Source organism: Furipterus horrens, unplaced genomic scaffold (assembly GCF_987537825.1).
Source record: "Furipterus horrens unplaced genomic scaffold, mFurHor1.1.pri manual_scaffold_10, whole genome shotgun sequence".
Classification (NCBI taxonomy): domain Eukaryota; kingdom Metazoa; phylum Chordata; class Mammalia; order Chiroptera; family Furipteridae; genus Furipterus; species Furipterus horrens.
In genome coordinates, this window is record NW_028327180.1 from 12,076,822 (window position 1) to 12,102,378 (window position 25,557).

Consider the following 25,557-nt stretch of genomic DNA (forward strand, 5'->3'; position numbering starts at 1 on the left):
CACACTGTCCCGCCCCCGTCTTCGCGCCACCCGCCCCGCCCCGGCCCGGTTCCGTCCCTTATAGGGAAATGGCAATAAAAGTAGTGTCCTGGGTTCAGAGCATTGCTGCGAGGATTATATGAAATAAGGCACATAAAGCATAGCCAGGACTCAGTATACATTGTTTAAAATTAGAAGACAGATGCTTCTCTCGAAGGGCCAGTGTATATTATACAGAAAAATGGAAAAAAATATTCCTAGTTCAAAAAAAGGCATATTTAAGTAACATTTTAAACAAACAAAAAATGAAAAATTAGTTCCCCCTTGAAAAACGCCTCTTCTCAGGGAGGCCAGATTAGTGGCCTGTAGCAGGAAGATTAATCCCCAGTGGCACTTTAAATCTCTCCATAATCTGTCATGCAGTCCCCTGCCTCTTCTTTCAGTGACCTCTGAAATCTGTCCTTGCCTCTCCTCCCCTACCAAACAGCCAGTCTATTGCAGTTTGGTTTGTTTTTGCTACAGAAGACAGATACAAGACAAAACCTCTGGGTCACCATCAAATTGGAAACTGCCTGTCTACATTCTGGCCACTTTGCTATCTTCACCTAACCCAGAACTAGCTGCTGTCACCAATTTGAATTTTCTTTTCTCATTGTCACAGAGTGGCACTGTGACTGCTTCAGATGTGTCCAGTTTCTTCATCAGCTTCATCTTAAAATTCCTTACTCATCTCAAATATGTCATCTTCTCATAACTCCTAAGAAAAGTTCTAGACTTCCAGTCAAGATGGCAGCATAGGCAGACATGGCTCGCCTCTTCGCACAACCACATCAAAATTACAGCTAAAATATAGAACAACCATCCCTCAGAACCATCAGAAATCGAGTTGAAAGGAAGTCTGACAACTACGAAATTAAAGAAACCACATCCATCCAGACTGGTAGGAGGGGCACAGACGTGGAATGGGCTGATCTCTCACCCACGGGCAGTGGATAAAAATTCAGAAAGCATAGCTCAGGGGTGAGGAATCCCAGCCCCACACCAGGCCCCCCTTGTCCAAGGCCCCAGTGCCAGGAAGGTAAGTCCCCTCAACTTCTGGCTGCAAAAACCAGCAGGAATTCAATTGGTAGAAGAAAATTCTGAAGCCGCAAGCACTTCCTCTTAAAGAACCCACATATGACTCACCTGCTCAGACCCACTCCCTCTGAGCTCCAGCACTCAGGCAGTGGCTTGAAAGGCACCAGGGGTATACAGGGAGAAATCAAAGTGTCTGCTATCAAGGGAAGCAGGAGTCATTGTCCCTTTTCTAAACTCTTCCCTCACAGAGCCAACGAACAGCAAACTGGTGCCATATCTGAGACTCCATCAACCTACCACTGTTTAACACATATTGGAGATCCCCAGAGACTCTGCCCCACCCAATTTATGGGCCCGCCCAAGATCCTTTTTCATATGAATGGCTAGTTTTTTGGCTCATGCTTAAAAACTTCTGAAATCCTATCAAACAAGCAACAGCTGGCCTCAGTGAGCCCCAGGCCCGGCACTAGCAGCAGCCAGCTTAGATTCACAGCTTGGCTTCACCTGGGAATCTGCAAGCCCAGCAACTCACTCCAAGCAGAGTGGGTGACAGGAGAGACCCCCTCCTGTCTACTGCTAGAGAGAGGCAGTAAATGAGGCAAAAAGAAGCCACACTGCCCCAAATGGAAGCACCCAGTGACCGTTGCTTTGATTGGACAGAGGACAAGAAACACTACTGTCAACCAAATCTTAGCATGGGAGGAATTTTATGTTTCATATTTAGCAACTTTAGATTTATGAACCTTCCTTACTAAAGGAGTGAAATTTTTATCTTCCAAAATTTATTAAAAACAAAAAGCTTGAATACCAGCTAAAAGCATAATGTAGAAATGTAAGCAAGACAAGATAGAGTTGAGAGAGAGAGGGAGAGGAGAGGGAGAGGGAAACTGTGAGCATACCTATTGCCTATTTACTTATATTGAGGGCAAGAAAATAGATTGATTGAGTTTTCAAAAACCAGTTATTCCTTTACAGACAGGCAATTTTCATGTGGGTTCAAAAAAAAAATACAAACAAAAAAAACCCACTTAAACTGATTCCGTCAACAGTGTTTGCACATGCTCCTATTTAATATCAAGAGAATAGAAGAGCTTTTAGTTTTCTTTCTGATTTCTACTCCCTGTGGAGAATTCTGTTTAATTTTCAAAACCATAAACTGTTCTATTCATGCCTCAGGGTTCCCAGAACTTTATGGTCACGCTGCGTTCAATACTGACCCACTGTCAAAGTATAATTATGTATTTGTATCGAAGAAACCAAAAGCAGTTTGCTCCCAAAGCATGTGTTAGCTTAGGTTACGTGCTCAGTCCCAGCACGTGGCCTAGAAGAGCCACATCATCTCTGAGATGCAAATCCCTCTGGAGTTCAAACTCTTCAGAAAAAAGGGACTAAAATAACCCAAAGTCGTCTTACATATTACTGTACCCAGCATGGGCCACACATCCGGGAAACCATGTAACTTTGAAACCAATGCAATGGTAATTGAGGGACTCGATTCCATTTTTGTTCAGTGGTCATGTGTGCCATCAATGGTTTTTCTAGCACTTTCTGGTTGTTCTGTCTCACTGTCCTGAGATGAATGATTTAGGGACAGCTTTCTTCCAGCTGCTGATCCTGACTTTCCACCTGCTTGCCTCTGCCTTTCTAACTCAGTATAAGAAGGGAGTGTGTACCTAATAGAGCAGGCTGTCTGCAAAGTGAAGAAAACTCGGGCAAACTTCCTTTTAAGTAGTCTGTTAGCTACAGTTGCAAATATTATATTCAGTATGGTTTCCTCCAACCTTCAGGTGAAGGATCTCTACATTAAAGCAATGAGTACAATAATCACTCTGAAAAAAAGACAGTAACGCACCATTTTTCTTGTGTCTCCAACCTTTTTTAGATCCTCTGTAGATACAGCATCTAGACTAAAAATAAGCCTATCCTGTGTTTTCTGACTTTTAAGATGCTCGGTGTAAAAGGCATATTCCTCGTGACTTGTCAGATGGCTCATGAAAGAAGGTGAATCCATTAACAGTACTATAAAACTCCCCCTCACACCATAAGAAGACTTATTAAGAATCCAAAAAGCACAGAGAAATAACCAATTCTTTTGAATTTGTATAATTAGGAAATGAGATCCTTAGATACTGACTTTTTACCATAAGGAAGAAAAACATCAATAACCATACTGGAAAAAACAAATCAAATGTGTCTCTGAAAACGCTGTGCTCAGGCCTCTCTCTTGGTCCTCCTCTTCCTCTCTTCCGCTTACGAAGAGCTATTAACAGGGTTGGTATGCATGTTGGCGTTACTGCAGAATTTCAGCTCTGCCTTTCTGGAAGTTATGAAGCTGAGGAGATGTGGAACCCACCTGAGACACAGGATGTAACAGACAGGTGAGTGGATGAAGGGCACAGCGGGGACCCTGCTCGGCAGGAGACACCGGTCACAAGAGGAGAGCCCTGTTGTGTACACCTACGTTCATTCCTTCTTTTTATGCCCAAAGGCATAGAGACGCTGAGGATGTGCACAGTTGGTTGTGGGGTCCTTTCTGACAATGTGACGGCATGTGGACACACAATTCACATGTATGTGCATGAAGCTGCATAGTTCTAATCCCTTCCAGGACACTGATATCTTTTGAGACGTTGATGAAAGCTACAAAGGCAATGAACTAAAAGATGCATAAGTGAAGACTGAGCAAAAATTATAAAATACGCTCTTTGGAAGCAAACAGATTTTATAAGGGTCCCATTGCCTCCTCCGCACATATATACCTAATTTCTATCTCTTAATAGGTAGTATAATGTGGTATGACTAAGAGTGCACCCTATTTGAATCATATTTAAATTTAAGTAGAAGGTAGATGCAAACAGAATGCACCTATTCCATCCCTAGGCATGAATCAGAAATGCCTGACAAAAAATGACAGCTCTGCAGCCCTGAATATTTACCATTTTAATGACTTCAGCTTAGCAAATAACTCTTTCCATGACCTGAACTAATACACTGTCTCCTAAATAACTGAGAAGAATATTATCTTATCATTCTTCTGGGTTTGTAGTAATTGGTATGTATTCTGAAATATTCGTTCAAGCTGTATATCTAGAAGACAGTATCCTGGTTAGAATTTTCCTCCAGGAAACAAAACCAAATACAGAGTTTTACCCTCTAAAAGATGGAACCTGCAGCACAAATAGATTAACTCAACACAGAGACAAAATGATTCATGTAAAATTAACTGGTTTTATAAAGTTGCATACAAGTTTTATATAAGGTTTATATATATCAAGTTGATAGATACACACACACTTCTATTGTGTTTGAAACAAGTAAAACAAAAATATGTGTGTGTGTATGTTTATTTTTAAGGCTGCAATGTAAGGATTATAAAACAGAGTGAGGGCATGCTGTAAGAGCTTCGGGCTTGGACTGCCTGTGGGGAGGGGAGAGACATGGGTGCTGGCGAGGCCCCCAGAGGCTTCTAAAGTGCTGAGGATAGATTTTACTTGTAGTTATTTATTATTATCCTTTAACTTTACATATAGGTTACATGCACTTATGCATACATGATAAATTTTGTAATTAAAATAGGTTCTGTGATGGGGAGGGGGGAGGGGGGTTAATGGCCATGCTATTTCCTGCTCAATGCGCTTCTATTTCTGGGTCTGGGTTTCGTTTTTTTTTGGTAACACAAGGGGTAGCGTTCATTCACACTTTTTAAAAAAACACTTAAGATAAATTTTAGCTTGTAAAAACAGTGAATTATACTTATTTTAGTAATTCTTTTTTCTGCTACGAAGTACAAGTACCTCGAAAGGATGAGCATGAAATTGTTTATACAGCTTTTATCTTTCTAGGTTGCAAAACAGTCCTATAAATTATAAAATAAAGATATTATACTTAGTGAGACTTCAGAGTCTTCTTGGCCATATTTGTTCACTTCAGAAAAGATGGCATTTAAGTGTATTGTGATCAAATAATCCTTTCACTTTTAGCCTCGGCAGAGCACACAGCGATTTGTAGGACTGCGTTCTCCTTCACACCGGCAAGAGACCTAGACGTCCCGATCGGCCTGAAATTAGGCTGAAATTCCAATAAACTTCAAGAATCATCAGAGTTGTATTTCTTTTATCCCTAAGTGACTTCAAAATCCCTTTGTTGGATTAACAACGGCCGACAACCACAGTGAGAAGTTCTTTCTGTGGGACTTCACGTGCGCTCTCTAATGCTCTTGCCAGGACTAAAAACCTTCTGGGCTTCATTTAAATGCAACCATATCCTCCGTAACTGGAATATGTGGTGCAATTAGACTCTTTTCATGTGTCTTTATCAGAGGCAGCAGCCTGAATATAAACATTCTTTACCAAAGCTGACCACGATCTGCAGGACTGTGTTGTTTGGGAATCTTTTACTTCTCCCCGAATAGAATGTGAGTTCCACAGAACAAGGGACCTTGTGTGAGCATCTAGTTCAGTGCCAGCAACACCCCAGGTTCTGATAACAGTTCGCTGAGTGCATTTGCTTGCTTTGTGCCTCAGCCACCCATATATTTCACAAGACTTTACTTAGTGCCAACTCGAAGCCAATGTGAGAGTAGATACTGAGATTACAAATATGAGCCATGCACTTTCAAGCCTTCAGGAGATTAAGTCTACACCAAAATAGTTTGCTGTTTTATCTACCAGCAACAACGCAGTGCTGAGTGAAAGGTTCTGGACACAAAGGAGCACATGCTGTGTGATTGTTTATGCAAGTTCAAAAACAGGCAAAACTAACCTATGGAACTGGAAGCAGGGACAGTGGTTATCCTTGAGAGGATTAGTGACCAGGAGGGGCAGGAGGGAGCTCATGGGTTTTTTTTTTTTTTTTTTTTTTTGTGTGTGTGTGTGTGTGTGTGTGTGTGTGTTTTGTTTCTTAGTTCAGGCTTGATCACTTTTTGAAAATCCACCAAGCAGTGTGTTTATGATTTGTGCTCTTTTATATACGCATGTTCTACTTTGATAAGAAGTTTGCTTTGAAAGAAAATAACACTTTTAAAAAGCATATGGCTTATATAAGTGGATTTTTGTTACTGTTCATACTATTCAACACATTCTCAACACTTCCCCAATCTTGTTATAACTCAAAGGCCACTTCCTGCAGAAAGTCTCCAATGAGTCCCCAACTTGAGTGAATTGTTCCCTCCTTGGAAATGCATAACGTTTTGTTTATTCACCTCCATTGTGTGAAAATGCAAAACAATCTTTAACTCAGACCACCTATCACAGTGCTTTGGATATATCAGCCACTCAAGTCCTTAAGCAAATAAGCATTAAACATTCTATTACCTGTGCTGCCCACATGGTCTCTTCCTGGGCTTCTGGCTATTCTTTAGTCTGTCCCTCTACTCAGTGTCATGTATATACCATGTACTCTGTGGGAACCTACTCTAAATGTGATATCAATAAACCTGAAACACTTTCTACTGATGGCTGGGACACCTTAAAAAGAAAATAGCGTTATTCTTTTGTCCTAATGATAACTATTGTATAAAAGATTCAAACAAAGAAAAATAAAAGTCACCAGGAATTTATTACACACATTATCTTATAACGAGATGTTTACTCTCATGACACCAGAAACATCTTTTCACGCCCACACATTCAGCTCTCACTAAAGTTCATTGCATTCTATAATGTATGTATCCTACTTTGCTTAGCCAACTCCCATCTATGACCATCTGTGTTAAAAGTACAAATGTTACAAAAACTTTTTTAGGGTACATGTTATCAAATGTATGTTTCTACAACAGCAAACTCCACATTTCACAGACTCATTATTTTCCCTTTAAACTCCTATGGAATCAAAATGCTCCTTATAGTCGATGGCAAGTTAAAATTAGTGTCGGCCAGGTGGCTGTGGGGACATGGCTCGCGCCGCCTGCTCCGCCCTGCACCACCTCAGCCAGAAAACCCCTAAAGACCTTCTCAGGAAGGGATACACGTGCTGACTATCATCGGAAAACATTCTGATACCTTCTTTAAGGTTAAGAAAGTGCCAGCACTGAATATCACAGAAAAGGTGTCAGTGGCTTGGGGAGAAAACTCCCAGAGGAATAAGCAGAGCGCTCTTTTTTGGAAACGCCGCACCCTCAAAAGCCCCGATGGCGCAGATGATAACACGGTGTGAAAACACACGGTGCTGGTGTTCTAGGCTGAAAAGTGGCTCAACAGCATTGCCCTCACTGGGAACAAGTTTTGAGAATAACCAGCTCCGCCCATTTATTTTGCTTTTATGTTCCTCTAACACATGCACAGGAGTGATTTATGGTTAAAATCTATATCTAAGTACAAAAACATCTTACAGAATGACAAAACAAAATTCTGAAGGAGATAACATTATATCATCGTTTACTGGATGGCTTTTTTTGTTTGTTTCTTAGGAACACATGAAATGATGTTGGGCCTTAACACTGATGGGAACGTAAATTCCATGAAAGGGAATTCAGTGTACTAAGTTCTACTTGGTACTAGGTATTGTGCTTTTTCCAGTTTTATCTATAAATGACATAACGATTTAACTTGTATAGCTTTGATTACTCATGAGGATGGGCTTCTCCTCCCCCACTTTCTTGACCATGTGTAGTTCCCTTTGTAAACTGCCTGTTTTTGTATTTTTTTGCACATTTTATATTGAGATGTTTATTATTTTTTACTTTTTTTTTGCGGTAGTGTTTATAAATGTAAAATATTAAACCTTTCTTATATACCTCATGCAAACTGTTTTTTTCAGTTTATTCGTCATTATAACTTTGTTGGTGTGTTTTGTCATTCAGAGACCTATTCAACTAGTAAGAGATGCCAGCCTCTTTGGGATTTGATTCAGTTTTCCCAATTTCGTTCAGGTACCTTTTTCACAGACGGAAGAAAAATCACAGACGTACAAATGTCACACAGCTAGAAATAACTCCAGTTAGCACCCGCATACATTCAGAAGTGTGACACCAGAAAGGTGCAGCTGGTTTCCTGTCTTTGATCACATTTCCCTCAAAGAATGACATTTTAGGTCTTTCCAGACTAGCAGTCGCTTTGGGTAACTTTGCAGCTACTTAGTGGTAACGATGTGATCAGCAGAGGCAGCAAAAAGCCGGTCTGACAGGAAATAGCTTCTTCCAGCCACTTGTCAGAGCCCTGCGCCCGACCTTGTGTGCACAGGCCTCTGGGTGCCACAGCGCGTCATCCCTGCACCGCGCCAGTGCATGGCTACAGCGGGCTGCCGCGCGTCCCGCGGCGTCACGGGTCCTGGCCTTGGCGTTGCCCCTAGCTTGCCTGGCTGGGTCTCAGTTTGCTCATCTTTAGGCAGGAGCATGCGCAATCCCGTATCTCTAGGGCCTTTTGCAAGGCCCACTCTCTGGTTCTGTGATGTGTACCTAACTCAGCCCTGCTCATTTACTGTCTGATGTAGAAACCACAACAATAAATTCAAGTGTGTCTTTCTCCAAAGGTGCTCTTCTTAAACATTGCACTATACAGGAGTCCTCCGTTATCCGAGGGGGATTTGTTCTGAGACCCACCCAGTGGATACCTAAAACCGTGGATAGTAGTGAACCCCGTACATACTATGATTTTTTCTATAGATACATACCTGGGGTGAAGTTTAATTTATAAATTAAGTACAGTAAGAGATCAACAAGCATAACTAACAATAAAATAGAACAAAAATTATATACTGTAATAAAAGTTATGTGAACGTGGTCTCCCTCTCAAAACGATCTCATTCTACCGTACTTACTTTTCACTTTATGGCTTCTCTTTGACATATCTGGGTTGCAAGCATCACTACACTTGTACTTGGAGGTCATTACTTGAACACAAGCATGTCTATACCATGACAGTTGGTCTGATAACAGAGCCAGCTACTGCGTGACTAAGGGGCAGGAGCACACACAGAGTGGGGACGCCGGACAAAGGGATGAATCACGTTCTAAGCAGGATGGGGTGGGATGGTGCGAGATTTCATTATGCTACTCAGAAAGCACACCATTTAACATGTACAAATTGTTTATTTCTGGCCCTTTCCTTTTACTATTTTCAGGGCGCAGCGGCCTGCGGGTAACTGGAACTGCAGAAAGCAAAATCGTGGATAAGGGGGAGACTGCTGCACAGTCCCCTAAATTAGCAGACAGCACTTGTATCTGTGTTTTCCTTCCTCATTTCACAAGGACTGTGCTGAGTGAAAAGTCAAAGTTAGAAACCTCAAACAATTTTATTAGACTTCTGACCTACTCACCTCAGCCAACACACTTTGGTCCTAAGAGCATGTTGAATTATTTTTCCAGTTGTTATTAACAATCACAAGGATAGAATTCTTTAGCACTTCCTTAAAAAAATCTATTCTGTAATGACCTTACTCAGATATGAAGTCTTTTTTTCCTGGAAGGTCGCCTTTTTGGGATTCCTCCTGTTCCGCCTGTCCCCATACCTCATTATTTTTGCCCTTTCCTATATAATTAGACTAAAAAGTAATCCTAAGATTTGTTGTTTATAGTGTGATATATAATTTCTGTAATGATCACAATTCTCATTTATGCTGGTAAAAGGGTAAAAGAAATACTTTCCAAAAAGCTGGCACCAGAATTACTCTAAAAATGGGAAACATCTTTGACTGGGGCAGGAAGTGAAAGAACTCCAGAGCAGAGCACCCACAACTTCCAAAGCTTCAGGGAAGAGGCGGAAACTGCCCTGCAGCAAAGCAGGAGAGAAGCGCATTGCTCCGGAGCAGACGGTTGCAGAAGGAGGAAGAGAGGAGAGCCAAGGGAACATTTAAGTTTGCAGTCTGCACGGGAGAAGGACCAAGAGAAACTTCTGCTCAGTGGTCAAACTTTTGCACAGTGACCATGGGAAATGTACTCCAGCTTTGGGTCTTACACCAACAACGAAGGGAATGGGGCTCCGGAGAAGTCTCAAGGAACTACAGGAGCAAGTGGAAGGGCTAGCAAGAATGACTTTGACTTCTGAGGCAATGTCAACTTCAGGAGCGCAGATGGAAAAATCAGAGACCAGGGATGTCAGCTTGAACACGGGGTTATACCAGGGAGTGATCTGACAGAATGGCAAAGAACCAGAAGTCCCACTCACCCACATCACCAACGTTAAAAACAAAAAGTCAAGAACATGAATATCTAAAATGCAATGGTGAACTATACAGTACGGGATGTGAGCACTCAGATTTCCAGTAGTATCTTATACACAAAAACAAGATTGTGATTTTGTGTTATGTATTAGTAGGGTCTTTGGGGATGGAAGCAGGAGAGAGAGAGAGAGAGAGAGAGAGAGAGAGAGAGACTGAAACTTGACTAGGTTTGGGTCAATGTGGTGTAAAACAGAGCCATCAGCAAAGGTCTCATGATAACCACGAAAGTATAAGCTCCCTGGAAAGCTAAAAAAAAATAAGGATTTAAATTTGTATAGCACACTGAAGGAAGAGTCAATTGAATATAATGTAGAACACGAAGGACTAGGAATCCCCAAATGATCAACTGGATTTTACTTTTTTACCCAAATACTGTTTGTATAACTCCTTTGTGTGTTAATTACATTCTAGTCTTTATATATTTATGATCATATTTGAGTTTGTCCCATATGTTTCCTATGGAAATCAGTAATTTCCACAAAGAATTAAACATAATTCTCTCCTGGAAGAACAGGGTGAGAGATTTTCATCTCCCATTGGAGATGAAATTCTGGAAGGGATTCTGGAATTTGTTGCACATCTAGGAAGGAGTAATATTTTTCTTCCATCATATCCAAAGTGACAGTCACAAATACCGGATATCTGCTATTAAATAAGTACTGGCACCAGGGATGTTCACGCCATCACATTCCAAACTGATAACACAATGTGAAGTCAACACAGGGACATGATTTTACTGCTTCATTTCCTTTGCTGGCATGTAGCAGCTTCAGTGATCTCTACCCTGGGAGTCACGAGCATGCCTGTTACAGAAATAGGCGCATTTGTGATAAGCTTTCAAGTATATCCACAGAAGGTGTATAAACAAAACCACACTTTAGTCTTTCCAAACCATTTCTCTACTAACACTATAGCAATACTATCAACAAGAAGAAAAGGATATTGATAAGGATTTCACTTCTTAATGCACCCATCTAAGAAAGTTAGAGCGGCCAAGAGCCACAAAACGTGAGAATGTGAAGGAAAAACTATAGAGTGTACATCAGGGAACTGCCCCCGGAGCCTTTCCTTTCCTAAGGCCATGAACACGTCAGTCTGTCACCAGAAATACTCTGCCATTTAGTTACCTTCTACCTTCCCTGACGACACCCGGGAGCAGCCGGAGGGCTGCGGTTTCCACATCAAAAGAGCAGTAGATAAGGCCATATTTGCCCCGTAGCTGGGACATGCCTGCGTAAGTGGTAGTGTTCACAGACAAAAACAGCCCTGATCAGAAACCACTGAAGAGTGGGCCTGCCTGCTTTGCTAGCTCTGCTGGCCATCAACACGGTGACTTCAATGACAGGGGACCCTGCCCTGGCTTCTGAGCCTTCTAACTTCCGAATTTCTAATGCCATGGTTGAAAACATGTACCTCGTACAATGGAATGAACTGTATACCGTTTCTGAAATTGGGTCTTACAGCAAAATAAGTAGCTGAATAATAAAAGTAAAAAATAAAAACTGTAGCTAACAAGAGCGCGGTCCTGGTGTTTCAACGGGGCTTCCTCAGAAGGCACTTATCAAAATGCAGCCTGAGGGACGAGGGCGGCTGTGGCTTCCAGTCCACAAGCCCTTCCTTCTGGTCCCTCTATTCTCTATCACATGCTCGCTCACTGCCCTTTCTCAGACACTTGGAAAACGAAGGGACCAACTGCATGATCTTGATCTCGCTGCGCTCTGTGGTTTGCCCAGTGACGCACAGAGCCCTTCTCCATGACTGCGCAGCCTCTGCCAACGGAACTCACTGTTCTGCAGAATCAGGATCCTATTGGCTGGGTCACAAGAGGTAAAACTGCTTGAGACCCTACTCCCGGGTGGACACACGACCCTCTGCCTCCAATAAAGACAATCGAGGAAAAGTGTGAGCTACCTTACTGGCTAGACTTCCCTGGAAGCCATGAAGACTCCTTGTGAGGGCGCTTCCATCAGCAAACCTCTTGGCAATAGAGGGACTCAGCCTGCTCCCTAACTCCTGGGCCCGGGGGGGAGACTACACACGAAGGATCATCGTGCTGGACATTGTGGGCATTCTTTTGTTTTTTGTTTTATTTTTTTTTGCAACAGAATAAAAAAACCATGGTGAATCACTGGGATATTATCTAAGACCTTAGCTTTTCAATCCATTGTGACCTCTCACACCCATACCTGGGTGTGTAATAAAAGTGTTGCAAACAATAGCTACCCCTATTATGTGCAGTGAGTGGTGGTATTTTCTGTTTCAATTGTAAGAGTGTTGCCTAACCTTCTAAATTTGTTTTTTGAGTTGCAGTTAGAAAAACAACTAATATAAAAGGTGAACGAGACAGCTGGAAATGTAATTAAATTGATCTATTTATAGGAAGACTTAGGAACACCAGTATGAAAGTTTTAGATGTCAAGGTCTGTCCCCTTAGGCACTAGGATGATTCCACTTACACAAAATTACAAACACAAAGGTCTCAGATGTCCATTTAGTTTCTACTAAAAGACACACATAAGTAAGACTACGGGGGAGCAATAGTGTATTACCTTCATTCTGAATAAACCTATAAAAATTTAACAGGGTTACCCTTCAGTAAGGAAATACTTCATGGAGACAGCATGTTCTGATCAAGTATAGTAAAAAGAAACAAGAGGAGATGAGGTTTAGGCATAAGAGGAAAGGAGAGAAGGTCACGTTCTCTTGGTCTGTGCACATCACCTCACTGGCTCCCCCTGAACTTGGTCAAGAATGTCAGGTGGCTGCTGCTCACAGCACAAAGAGGACAGTGACTCCTGCAATTCAGAACACAGGTCACTAGTAAAGATCCAAAAAAGTACCTGCGCATCCTCATTACATGGGTTCCAAGCATAACCACAAGAGCCATCTCCCCAACTGCTTACAACACCATCGCTCCGCAAAATTCTCAGTGCAGAACCCTCTGTCTTCTATCTGTTTTGAATGACCTCCAATGAAGCTAACGGCAGTTGAAGCTGACTAGTGACTTGGCAGCTGAAGAACTATAAAATGTTTATATTCTTGAAGGGGGGAAAAGTTAATTATAAAAGATTGCAAGGTTCCAATGACTAGACGTTACCTTTAGGTCTCTTTATACATTAAGAATGGTACATTCAAGCTTGTGCAAAACATTGTTATCCTCTCCCTGAAGCCTTCAACAAATGATACTCTGTATAACAACAACAGTAATAATTTGATGATTCTATTGATGTCCCAAATCCAAATTCATTGCAGACTTAAGAGGAACCCAAATTGTCAACCTCTCTTTACAAATAAAAGGTAATGTTGCTGAAATGCCAGTATTTGCCATGGCATAAATAATGATCATTCACATACAGCGCCAACATGGTGATTTGATTCTCCCCCGCCCATCCCCCTCCACTCCACGCTACATCTATACATCAGTTGCAGTCTCCAGACATTATTAATCCCCATCATGACCTGGCATCCAAATATTAATATGATGTCTATGCTTTGCCTTCATTTTCGTAATCCCAACCCTAAATGCCTGTCGTTTAGATGGTTAAGTAAAATTTAGAGAGTTTTCTAAATTCTATACAACCCAACCATTAACAAATTTCTTTCTGGAGATTTCAATGCCAGCATTAGCAATGGTAGTATCAAATTCATACCCATAGATAAACCAGAATAGACTTCAGGTAATGATTTTGTAAAGGAAAGGATTTCTCCAAATTGGCCTATTTGTTTAACATTATTATTTGCTCTTGCGAGAATTTAGAAAAAGGTCAAAATAAGAGCCAACATGTTAACTGAATGGGACTTTTGATAGCATCTAGTTCAAGTACATCATGACACGTCAAACCCAACACCTCAGCTCTTAACCTCTTAGCAGCATCTGGATTGTTATGTACCTCATTACTGAAATTCCCTCACTTGTCAGTTTCCATAACTGGAGTCGTTTTGGCTTCCCTCTAACTAAAAAGTTGCTTTCTACTCCCAGTCCCTAAAATGCTTCCCCTGTACCCACAACCCCACCCCGGGTGTCTGTCCTCACCTCCCCCTCTGAGCGTTGGTCCCACCCATTGTCACAGTTTCAGCTCCCTGGACTGTATTAGTAATACCGACATCTCTGTCTGGCCTCAGCAATCTCAAATGTAACACGCCCAACACTGAGTCCACATTTTCCTTCCAAACCTCTCCTTTTTCTTGTATTCTATTTTTGTAAGGTCATTCATCATTCACCCATACAAATAGGTCATTTTTATACTCAGACACCAGTTTTTAGAAATTGGTGAACTCTCTATTGTTATCAGCCTCCTAATTAATATTCTATAAAACCAATCTCTTCTAGACACACACTTCAGTACAGCTAGCATGAGTAGTTTCTAATGTAGAGCTCTGACAATGTTTGCTTAAAACCTTTTAATGATGCCTATCACCTACAGCAAAGGGTCCAACTTCCTCAGCACCTCTCCATCTCAAACTTGTATATTTCACTTCACCATACAACCCACGGACTTGTCACTCTGGCCCACTCGCCTTCCCTCAACAACCAAATAAATGGTTTCCTCTGCTTAAAGTGCTGTCATCTTCTACTTTTCGCACAACTCCGCTTATTTTAAAATGTTACCACCTCTAGGTAGCCTCCCTCAAATCTTGAGGCTCTTCAATCATTCCTGGGTGTTCCTGGAGTGCTCTGTTTACACTAATAATCCCACACATCCGCTATACCTTTCCTGTCGGCTAGACGGTAGCCTGCTTTGAAAAAGTGGTATCTTGCACTTTGTATAGCTTGGGTTTAATACATCTGCGCATGTGTAAGTGCTCAATCCACAACTGCTAAGAAAGTGCGTGAACACAGTGACAAACATGTTTGAATCAAAAGTGAGAAGATGGGAATCTGATTCCTATTTTGGCTAGGACTGAAACTCTGTGAACTTCAACTCCTTCATCTGTAGGCTGGGATACTAGAATCTTTTCCATCTATGAAGTGCTGTTATAAAAATTAATGAAATCAAGTAGAGAAAAGTACTAGGTCAGAGACAAATACATTAAGTAAAACCCAAGACTACAATCTTTTAATATCTAGTCTTTCACCTAAAATATATCAAAGGTTAAAAGATGCTACAGACAATGCCCAAATGGAGGATGAATACAAATGCAATAAAAATAGGTATTTTCTCTATCTTAGCAGTCATTTTTCCTGAAATCAAAGGTGACATCAATTTAATGTGATCTGTACAGCATAATGATATTAAGTATTAGTTAGCATGTAGAGGCTCTATCTTATAGGGAAAAAGCATAGACTTTTGATTAAAATAGATGTGAACTCTAGTACCACGTGTTACTTTACTTTCTTATTGGCAAGTGCTTTTATAGTGCTTATTATATAAATGCTTTATATATATTAACCCATTTAATTCTCACAAGAACCCCATGAAATAGGTCCTATTATTCTTCTTCCTGTTTTACACACAAGGACACTGAAGCAGGGAGGCTGGTTAACTTGTCCCAGGTAGCAAAGCCGTTAGGAGGCAGACCTGCGGTTTGTGTCTGCTTGGTCTGGTCCTAGTCTGGCTCTGACTACTAAGCAATGCAGCCTGTCCAAGTAATGATGGGACAGCCAGCACAATGCCTGACCCACTGTACACTCCTGACAAATATTAGTTTCCTTCTGAATATAATGGTGCTCAGGTGACGAGGACATATGCCAGTGGGCATGAGGTCTGCCACAGCATCTGACAATAATCCCGTGCCAGCCGGACTTCATGAGAGGGGGATTTTACCTGTATGGGGCATTACCATCCTTTCCATATGAGTGGGATTTCCAAGAAAACCAGAAAAGATTCAACTATTTTAACGTCAATTCAAATGTCACACGCACATTTTCTTTTTGTTGAATCATTAAAATGCCATTACCCTGGGCTGACGCAAGAGTAGACCAGCCGGTTCCATTCATTCAGATCTTCTGGCTGTCCTTTGACAAATTCCAGCACATCAATTACATTTGCTACTGCAACCGGCGCTGTTCAGTGTATTCACTTGTTCCAGCGCTCCCTCCGTGCTCATAACCTGGGAAGCACCGCTCTCTCGGTGAAGCGGTTGCACTTCCCTCTTTAGCGTATCATTCCGGGAGGAATGGTGTGAAACACTCTCCAAACATAGCCCATGTCTCTGCAGGGCTCCTGGCTGGCACCTGTTCCAACCTGGAGAGTACATTCGGTTACAACTATTGGGGTAGATCAGACTTTTCTATGGTTCTTCTAACGTGGGTTCATTCTTACATACCCTACTCAGTACTAGCATGCTTTTAATTGTTTTCTTTAAATACTTAATAAAGAATCATGAACTATAAGGACCCGAGAAAGACTTTTGATTCATCTAGTGTGGTGGCTGTCAGCCCCGGCTGGACACTAACTAACATCATTTGAAGTGTCCCCTCCCAAAACCAGACCAATTACATCAGAAGGCCTGGGCATCTGTAGTTTCTAAACTCCACGATTCTAATGTGAAGCAAGGGGAGATAGTCACAGATCTGAACCAAGGTCTTCCCACCCCCAATGGAGCCTCCTTTAGTCACATTAAAGAAATGAGACCCAGAGGGGGAAGTGACTTGCCAACTGTAAAGCCAATCTGTGGTAGAACCACAGCTGAAACCCAGGTTTCCTAACACCTTGTTCAATTTGCATTTAACATCCTCAAGACATAAACCACAGGCAAATGGGTGCAAGGGAAAGGCAGGGTCCACCCACTGTAATTCTGACGGTTCTATCACTGAAGCTTCGTGTCTTCCAGTTCTCCACCTTCTGGGTCTTGCCCCAGTGGCCAGACCAGTTTATCTTGGTATCTTGAGCACAGTGATGCAGAAAAGCTGGGTTTGGCGTGCAGGAGCACCATCAGCAATACCCTAAGCTGCCAGCTGTCCTTTCTCCTTCAAAGGAGGGCCATCCTAGTGAGCGGGCACAGAGCTGAAGACCTCACCACACTGGCGATACAAAAATCCTGCTCTGTCAGGCGTGAACAGCCTTTGACCAACTAGGGCCATTGTCAGGAACTTGACTTAAGAAAGTCATAGCGGACATGCACCCATTCTTAGGTACCTAAGGATGTAGGTACAGCACCATTGTTTATGAGGAGGAAAAGCAAAAACATCATGGAGATACCATGGAAACATCAAGGCAATTTCAAAATATGAACCTAAGTTGTAAAGAGCTACTAAAAGAGGTATGTAACTTATTTCCAATTTGGTAAAAGTAAATATGTATCCACATAATAAAAAATACTATAGTTGAGTTATTGATGGTTATTATCTTCTTTTTCCATTTTAAGTATTCCATATTTTCACAATTTCCTATGAGGCATATTTAAAAAGACACACATATAGAGATCTATCTATCTACATCTATCTATGCTGCCGGACAATAAATAAGTGCACAGAATTGTATTTGGTTATAACTTGTGATACCATGTATCCTTCTGCTTGTTACTTAGTATGTCTTTTTCCTCTTAGACCATGAACATGAACCAGGCACCCACTTCAAGCCACATTCTACAAGATGACTAAACATTTTAATTAAATCTCCCTGGCAAAAGCTAAGAAAAATGTTTTGTGTCATAGAATATTTGTTAATGAAATTAGAGACTAACACATTGATAGAGTCCATGTGTCCGTCTCCAGACTATTTAACAGATCTATTTAACAATAAATATTTACTGAGCACATTCCACGCGCCAGGGATTTGTCTGGGCTTTGGGAACTTTACAGTGAACAACGACAACAACAAAAAGTGTCTAAAAGCTTGGCTCTTTGTGGAGCTTACATTCCAGTGGGAGGAGACATGATAAACACGTTACATATGAAGCAGAGAGCGGGTAGGGTATACTGGGGATGGGTATGAGGAAGGATGCTGCTGTTTCCAACAGAGTCTCCAGGGAGTACCTTAGTGATGAGGTCACACTGGAGAAGGAACCTGGGAGAGAGACAGGCAGCCAGTCCTGTGGGTATCGGGGAGGAAGAACATCCAAAGCATCTTTTTTGAAAAATTAAGGAGAAACATCTTTTCTCTCCCACTATTCTTTGGATCATTTGAGTTACATTCCTGATGTGGGTGTAGTCAGTTCATGGCTACAGAACAGCCAGACGATCTCTTCTGTAGAAAATGATGACCACAGAAAAGACATGAGCCAAGGGGGAAAAGGACATTTGTGTATGCTTAATGACAACACCTCTGAAAAACCTCCAACCTTTGCCTTTTCAATAGTGTTCATGTAGACTCTGTGTATAAAAAGATCATCTATTTTGGAGAGATACCAGGCTGAATTGGTTGAAAACAAAACATTTACCACATTTTATGCAGTCATTTTATAGCTTTGCCTGGAAAGGACATGAATAAGTCACACATTTAATACAAAAATACATCTAACTTTTAAAATATATGTTCATACATTGAGTATGAAAAAGCTTAACAATCCAATACCTAAGCTTCAATTTTATGATAAATGATGCCCCTTTCTACGGGGAAAAGATTTTCTAAATACCACTATATTATGCAATAGAGAAGACGTTTTTAAAAAAATAATACTTAAAAGAATAAATTTATAACCAATGCTTTTGAAGCTGCAAAAATTTAATTTTCCTCTCTTATATAGAAAAAAATAAGAAATAGATCTAACCCTAATCATTAATATATTTTGACTTCAATCTATAAAGCACACTTAGTCTATCATATGTTGAACTGCCAAATGATTAATCCTTGAAAGTTTAAAATAAAAAATTATATTATACTTATAGACAAGGTTTCCATTTAATAGAACCATCACAATTACAGGTTTAGTAGAAGAATAATCACGCAGTATGAAGTTGCCTCAGTTCTCTGGGTTTTACGTTACCAATAAAATCCTCAGGAGCTGCGATACCCTGAATAGGATTTGAAATTCATTTTAACTCAAATTTAGCCTCTCTCAATCTATATTAACATATACACAGAATTCCAGCATCACTTCAGTCAGTAGTAAGTGAAGACCCTCCTTAGAATGCATACAAGATAAAGCATCTCTTCCGGGGATAAACTGAAGACTTTCAGGGACTAGCAAAATACCAGATTCTTTAAATACTAAGTTTTATGTTCAGAAACGTTACAATAATGGCTAAGCTGCTTCTTTTCAAAAGTTGAGACTGGTTTCTAAACAAATTAACATTGCACCAGAAGCATAATCATTCCTTCTAGAAAACTGGAAGAATGAGCTGTCAAGTCGCAGGCTCTCTCTAAACCTTCCCAGATTTCATGGCCCTATAGTTCCTTCCTTTCTGAAAAGTCAGGGGATTCTTAGGACCCGCGGCATCAGGAGAGACGGGGATGGCATTCTTAGCCAAGATTAGAAGGCAGAAGATAGGATTCCTTTCAAATCCCCCAGATATGTGTTTCTATGACCTGCAGTGAGTAAACAGGGCACAGTTTCTTGAAGTGCCCAAGCCATATTGAGTTACACTGCCAAAATGTTGTTCAACACGGACGCTGAATCATGGCTTTGAATAACAGAGTCTCAAATTCCTGGCTGTTGGCTGTCTGTCTGCCAGTAGGCAGACAGGTGAAGGGGTACAGCTTAGTGCCAAATAAATAAATAAAAACAAAGCGGGCGCTGAGGCTGTTTCAGCCGAGGAGATGAAGACCAAATATAAAAGGCAGCTTTCGGTATGCATCTTAAGAGAAAAATGAAGTGGAACCCGAGGCTCCTGAGAAATGTTTCGTAACTATCTAAATGACGGAGAAGGACGGGCTCTCGGGCTTGAGGAAGCCCTTCAGGCATGACCCACTGGAAGCTCGTGCGTGACCCCTGCATTCAGCAAACAAACAATGCAAGAGCCGGCTTCACCTCCCGGGGAAACCTCTTCCTTGGAACTAGACCAAGTCTGCTTCTGTAACCTCTCCTCACTAACCCGAGGCGGACTTGGGCCTACTAACAGGCACCGTGCTCACCGAAAAGGCCAGCCGGTGCCCTGCTCCGGCTGCCCGCTGCCACTCAGCAATACGGGCCCCCGTCATCAGAGCTTCTCATGGGCTGCCAGAAATGTCCATTTTAGCAAAAATATCCTGCTTTTTGAATAGATACGGAACAAATTGTGAAGTGCAAACAGCTCTCAGAGAGCAATTAACCAAACCTCTCACTTTTTAAAGTGAGAAAACTGAGACCCAGAATAGAGACAGTGACCGACCCAAAGCCCAACGGGTAATCAGAGGTGGGTCCTTTTCTCCCATCACAGAAATGCTGCCTGTAAGTCAGTGCGTCCGGCCTGGACACTTGCTCACGTATCTGAAATAGGAATCGGCTTTAGCATTTTCCGTACCCATTACTGAGCTACCACCGTCTGCATCCAGTTTTTAGAGCATCCTTTCCAGGGGAGAGGGTACATGGAGCAGTAGTTAATATACACAGATGAAGGAGACAGCCTGCTGAGGTTTGCAAGTCCAGCTCTACCAGTCACTACCTGCTCCGCCAGATCACCTCCCCAGTCTGGGCCTGTTTCCTTGTCCATGAAACAGGGATGCTAACAGTACTCATCTCAGCAGAGTCGTGAGGATAAAGGGCAAGTGACAACCTGATACAGAATAAGCAGTACATGAGCAATAGTATTACTATCCAAAGAGAGGGTGACGAGATACTGAAAAACAGCGTTAATGCAAATAGAATATGCATACATATTATGTAAACATAACACTTACATATTAACACAGTTCATGCACACATAAAAGCAGAGGAAGAATTAAGATTCAGTCAAAAAGAAACTATAGTCATCAGGGAATTGCAAATTAAAACCACAATGGAGACACCACTTGGCAGCCACGGGGATGGTCAAAACCAGAAGGGTAAATAATGAGCATTGATGAGGACACGGAGACACTGTGGTCCTCATATACTGCTGGTAGCAATGTGAACTGGTACAGTTGCTTTGGAAAACAATCTGGCAGTTCCTCAAAAGGTTAAACCATACAGTTGCCATGTGACCCCAAAATTTTACTCCCAGGTATGTACTCAAGAGAAATGTCCACACAGAATCTGTATATGGATGTTCATAGAAGCATGATTATTAATAAACAAAAACTGAAAAGAACCTAAATGTCCATGAATGGATGAATAAATAAAAGATGGTGTATGCCCACAAAGGAAAATTATTTGGCCAAGAGAAATGCTGGATTATTGATAGGCCTTGAAAATAGTGGGAGAAGGCAGTCACCAAAACAATTACAGTGTTCCATTTATATGAAATGTCCAGAATAGGCAAACTAAATACAGAGACAGAAAGTGGAGTAGTGAGTGATTAACTAGGGCTAGGGGACTGGTGAGTAATGACGAGTAACAGCTAATGGGCACAGGGTTTCTTTTTGGATTTAGTGGTGAGGGTTGTACAACTCTGTCTGTATCATAAAAGCCATTAAACTGTATACTTTAAATGAGTGAATTGTATGGCATGTGAATTGTATATCAATAAAGCTGTCATACTTTAAATAAGATTTATAAACTGGTTACAAAGAAAAAATACTAGTCTATCCCAGGAGAATCTGTGTCTTTGTGAATGAGAAACCATAATTGCAGAAGTGGCAGAAACCCAAATCATTTAAGCAGGAAAGAGAAAAATATCCAGAAGGAAAGGCTGTATGGAAAGGTGAAGGGGAAATGATATTTATTTAATGGAATTCCAAGACAGTAGGTGTGCTGGGGTCATTATCACCCACCCTAAATGCGTAGGTATTATGTGATGGGCTGTAGAACTCTTTAACGTGGGACCTTTTCCTCACCTGAAAGCTATCAGTTCCAAAAATAAAAGGCCTAGAGAAGTGAGATTTTTTCTTTTAATGCAAAGGCTGATGTTAGAGACTGAATTTAAAAGTTCGCGAACGTAAGGATTCTCTGTAGATTGCATCCCATGTTCACAAAATAAGAATATTTGTTTAGCACCTAAAAATGTATTTCCTAAAACAAATTCAGAGACCGGACTCAAATTTAACTTGAAAAAGTAAAGCCTTATGGAGCTAAATGTAAGGCACTGACTTTCAGACCAGTGTGGGCACTGTTTGAGATTCAGGCAGAAGAATTCAAGAGTAAAGTGAAGGGTTTGCCAAGCTACCAGGTCATGTATCTACTTATAATGAGACTTTGGCAGAAATCAATGCAATCTCTGAGTAAAGTGAATACAGTCTCCTAACGTGGCAATATGTCAAATGATACTATGGGAGTTTCATGGCTATTAGCAGATACAGCATTAACACATTTTTTTGAAATAGAATAGTTAGATAGTAGAGAATTTTCCTTACAATATTTAGTCTTTAACTTCCAAACGAAGTCCTTAACTCTCACTAGGTTTTAATCAAGCCTCATTAGTGTAGGAAATCAGCTTACTGCTTTCTTTAAAAACAGGCAAGCCATTAATTGATCCAACGTGTTGGCAGTTCTGGAGAACGTTTTTAGACAGGAACAAATGATGCCTCTTAATTTGTATTCAAAGAAGCCAAGTTTAAGATTTCATGCATATGCACAAAGGAACATTTAAAGAATCCTACAAAGTTAGCCAACAATCTTCTTGGTGTTTAAAGGGAAAAAAACAAACCAAAACCAAAACAAACAAACAAAAACTCCTTCACACTACCCTGCCAGTTGAAGTTAAGATATTATATATGTTTATTTAAAGATACTATACATGACTTAAAGTGCTCTTCCAAAGGCCTCCAAGTCCTTGAGTATCATGGTTTAAGTAGTGCTCCTACATCAAGGTCAAAATACGTTTTCCCCTACAAACTGTTGAGTCCAAAAAAGTATATATAGTGTGTTTCTAAATGTACTGTTGTAACTTTTCTAAGTTTACTGCCTCTCCACCTCTTCATTAACTACCGCACTGCATTTTTTCTGGCCTTTGTGTTAGAAGCATTGAACTGTCCCCACGCCATTGTTTGTGTTAAGGTTGACGATGTCCTCTGCTAAAACAGCTGGTGACGATTACCAGCGGCAACCCAACTGTACTTTTCACTAACATCCGAGATGAGCTCTTGGAACGAACAATTGTCCCCAAAGAACGCACGCCCCACAATGTAGCCACAGTTTGGTGTTCCATTTCTAAAACTGTTTATTAAAACCTGGCTTTTCAGGAAAATGACATTTCTGCTCAGGTGACTCCAATCAGAAAATGCACCTGTCATTCCCCCTCCCACCTTCTTCCTCTGGATGTCACAGCCTCAACCCAGGAACCCCTCCGTGGAAGAAGGACGCATTGTCAGACACAGAGAAACACGTAGCAACCCTGCACTCCAGCATCCGCTAAATCTAGCTGCTTATGCTGACAAGCCTGGAAAGGACTTCTTGTTCTTCCTAGCACAGAAGCATTGCTCTGTCATTCATGGGGTAAATCGCCAGTAGTAACCTATTTCTAGTCCTGGCACCCTGTGATCATTGAGAAAAGCTTCGTTTTTCTATCCTGAAATTCTCTTATTCGCACAAGCATATTTAACCTCCCAATCAATCGAAGGACAAGGTAATACTGCAAAAGTAGGCATAACTTTACGGCGACCACCACGCTCTTCTCGGCTTGGTGAGGACTGTTATTATCTACCATCGTGCCTGCTGGTCAGCTTCTCCGGATGCCAGCTTGGCAGAGCACAGGACTTGTAATATTATTTTTTATGTTGTGCGTCAAACCAGCCGGGGGGCGGGGCGGAAGCCTCAATCTCCCATGAAGAACTGAAACCTGACTTAAGAAGCAAGTTCTAAGAGCTGCTAGCACGAGTAACCCTACCCACTTCCTGATACACAAACGCCTGCATCAGGGGTATACCTGATGCACACAGCCGGGGCAGAGCTGAGTTATCAGATCTACCTACCTGTTTCAAACAGGTGCGGGGCCAGTCACTCACCGAGAAACACACAGAGTTCTGCCCCTAAGCCGCAGATTTCAGGTCCTCGTGGGAGAAGTTAGGCCACTTCAGCTAACCCTAGTCCGAGCGGCACTAATCTAAACGGACACACTCACTATGCCCCCAATACAGTTCATCCTTCCTTGTAGACCACACCAAGTGACGCACAGCAAAACTTAGTAGGTCCAGGGAACAGAGACGCGTCTTTCGCAAAGCACATACTGCCCAGAAAGGAGCGAGGAGACAGGGGCTGGATACTTCTCAGCGCCGGCACCCCTTGGGGCCCCCTCCCACACCCCCCGCGTCCGCCGGGCCGCTCACCTGCGTGGGACATGGTGATGGTCTCGTTGGTGTTGGAGCCCACGTTGAAGATGACCACAGCGGAGGCGTTCTGCAGGAACGCGTTCCGGATCTTATCCCTGTACGTGCAGTTGCCCTTGGGGATGAGGGCGATCCAGTTCTTGCCGTGGGCCGGGGAGGCGAACTTGGTGTTGGGGTCGCAGGCCAGGCGGTCGTGGGCCGAGCTGGTCATGACCACCTCCCCGCGGGCGTCCTGCTTGGGCGAGTGCTCCCCGTAGCGCCCACACTCTGTCTTCTCGGTGTGCAGCTCCGTGCCGCCCGCCGCCCCGGGGTCCGACGAGGGTTCGGCGTAGGTGATGTTCACGAAGGCGGTGTACCATTCCTCCTTCTCGGCCACGGTGAAGTCCAGGCAGAGCAGATGCACGAAACAAAAGGAAAGCAGCCATGTTGAGAGAGCCAGACTGCGGCACGCTTGGATGAGAGACATTGCCATCTTTATCCGCCGGGATCCCCTCCCCGCCCCCCCGCGCCCTCCTTCCCCGCCCCGGCCAACCCCGGGCCGGGCCGGCAGCCTCTCCTCCGGCTCCTGCTCACTCCTGGGCCCCAGGGGCCGCGGCCGGGACGCGCCGCCGCCGCCGCGGGGACCGGATTCCGAGCGGATGGATGGCGCCGGCCCCTTCCCCTTTCAGCCGAAGCGCGGCGGTTGCATTTTGCTTCCCGGGCGCCGGAGCAGCGCAGGAGAAGGAGGCTTGCGGAGGAGTCCAGTTGCCGAGCGTCCTGCTCCTTCGTCCAGCTTCTCCTTCTCTCATAGGGGTGGCAGGGGGCCTGGGAGCGAGTGGGGTGGCGGCTCTGCGCTCTTCAGCCCTGGCGCGGGCGGACGCGGCTGCTGGAAGCACGGGGTGCCGCCGCTCCTGCTGCGCACTGGTTCCCTCGCTCTGTGGCCGCTTCACTCCTCGCTTCCTCGGTGGCCACTCCAGACACACTTGCCGAAGGCGAGGCCGGCTCCGAGGAAGTAGGTGCGAGCGGTCAGAGAGGAGTACACGGTCTCTGTGTGTGTCTGTATATGGTTGTGTGTGCGCGCGTGTGTATGTCTGTGTGTGTAACGTGTGCGTGCAAGGAGGAGCTTAATGTGATGTCAAAGACTCGGAGCTCCGCTTGCCGTGAA

At 42.7% G+C, this 25,557-nt stretch overlaps 1 protein-coding gene across 1 annotated transcript in view; it reads right to left on the reverse strand.

Moving 5' to 3' along the window:
* RNF150 (ring finger protein 150) overlaps positions 1–24,900 on the reverse strand; it is a 158,447-nt gene extending 133,547 nt beyond the window's left edge. Inside the window, exon 1 of the mRNA XM_090290323.1 lies at positions 24,414–24,900. Coding sequence (XP_090146449.1) covers positions 24,414–24,885 — 472 coding nt within the window. The 5' untranslated portion in view covers positions 24,886–24,900. The remainder of the gene's footprint in view (positions 1–24,413) is intronic.
* Between the last annotated feature and the right edge of the window lie 657 nt (positions 24,901–25,557).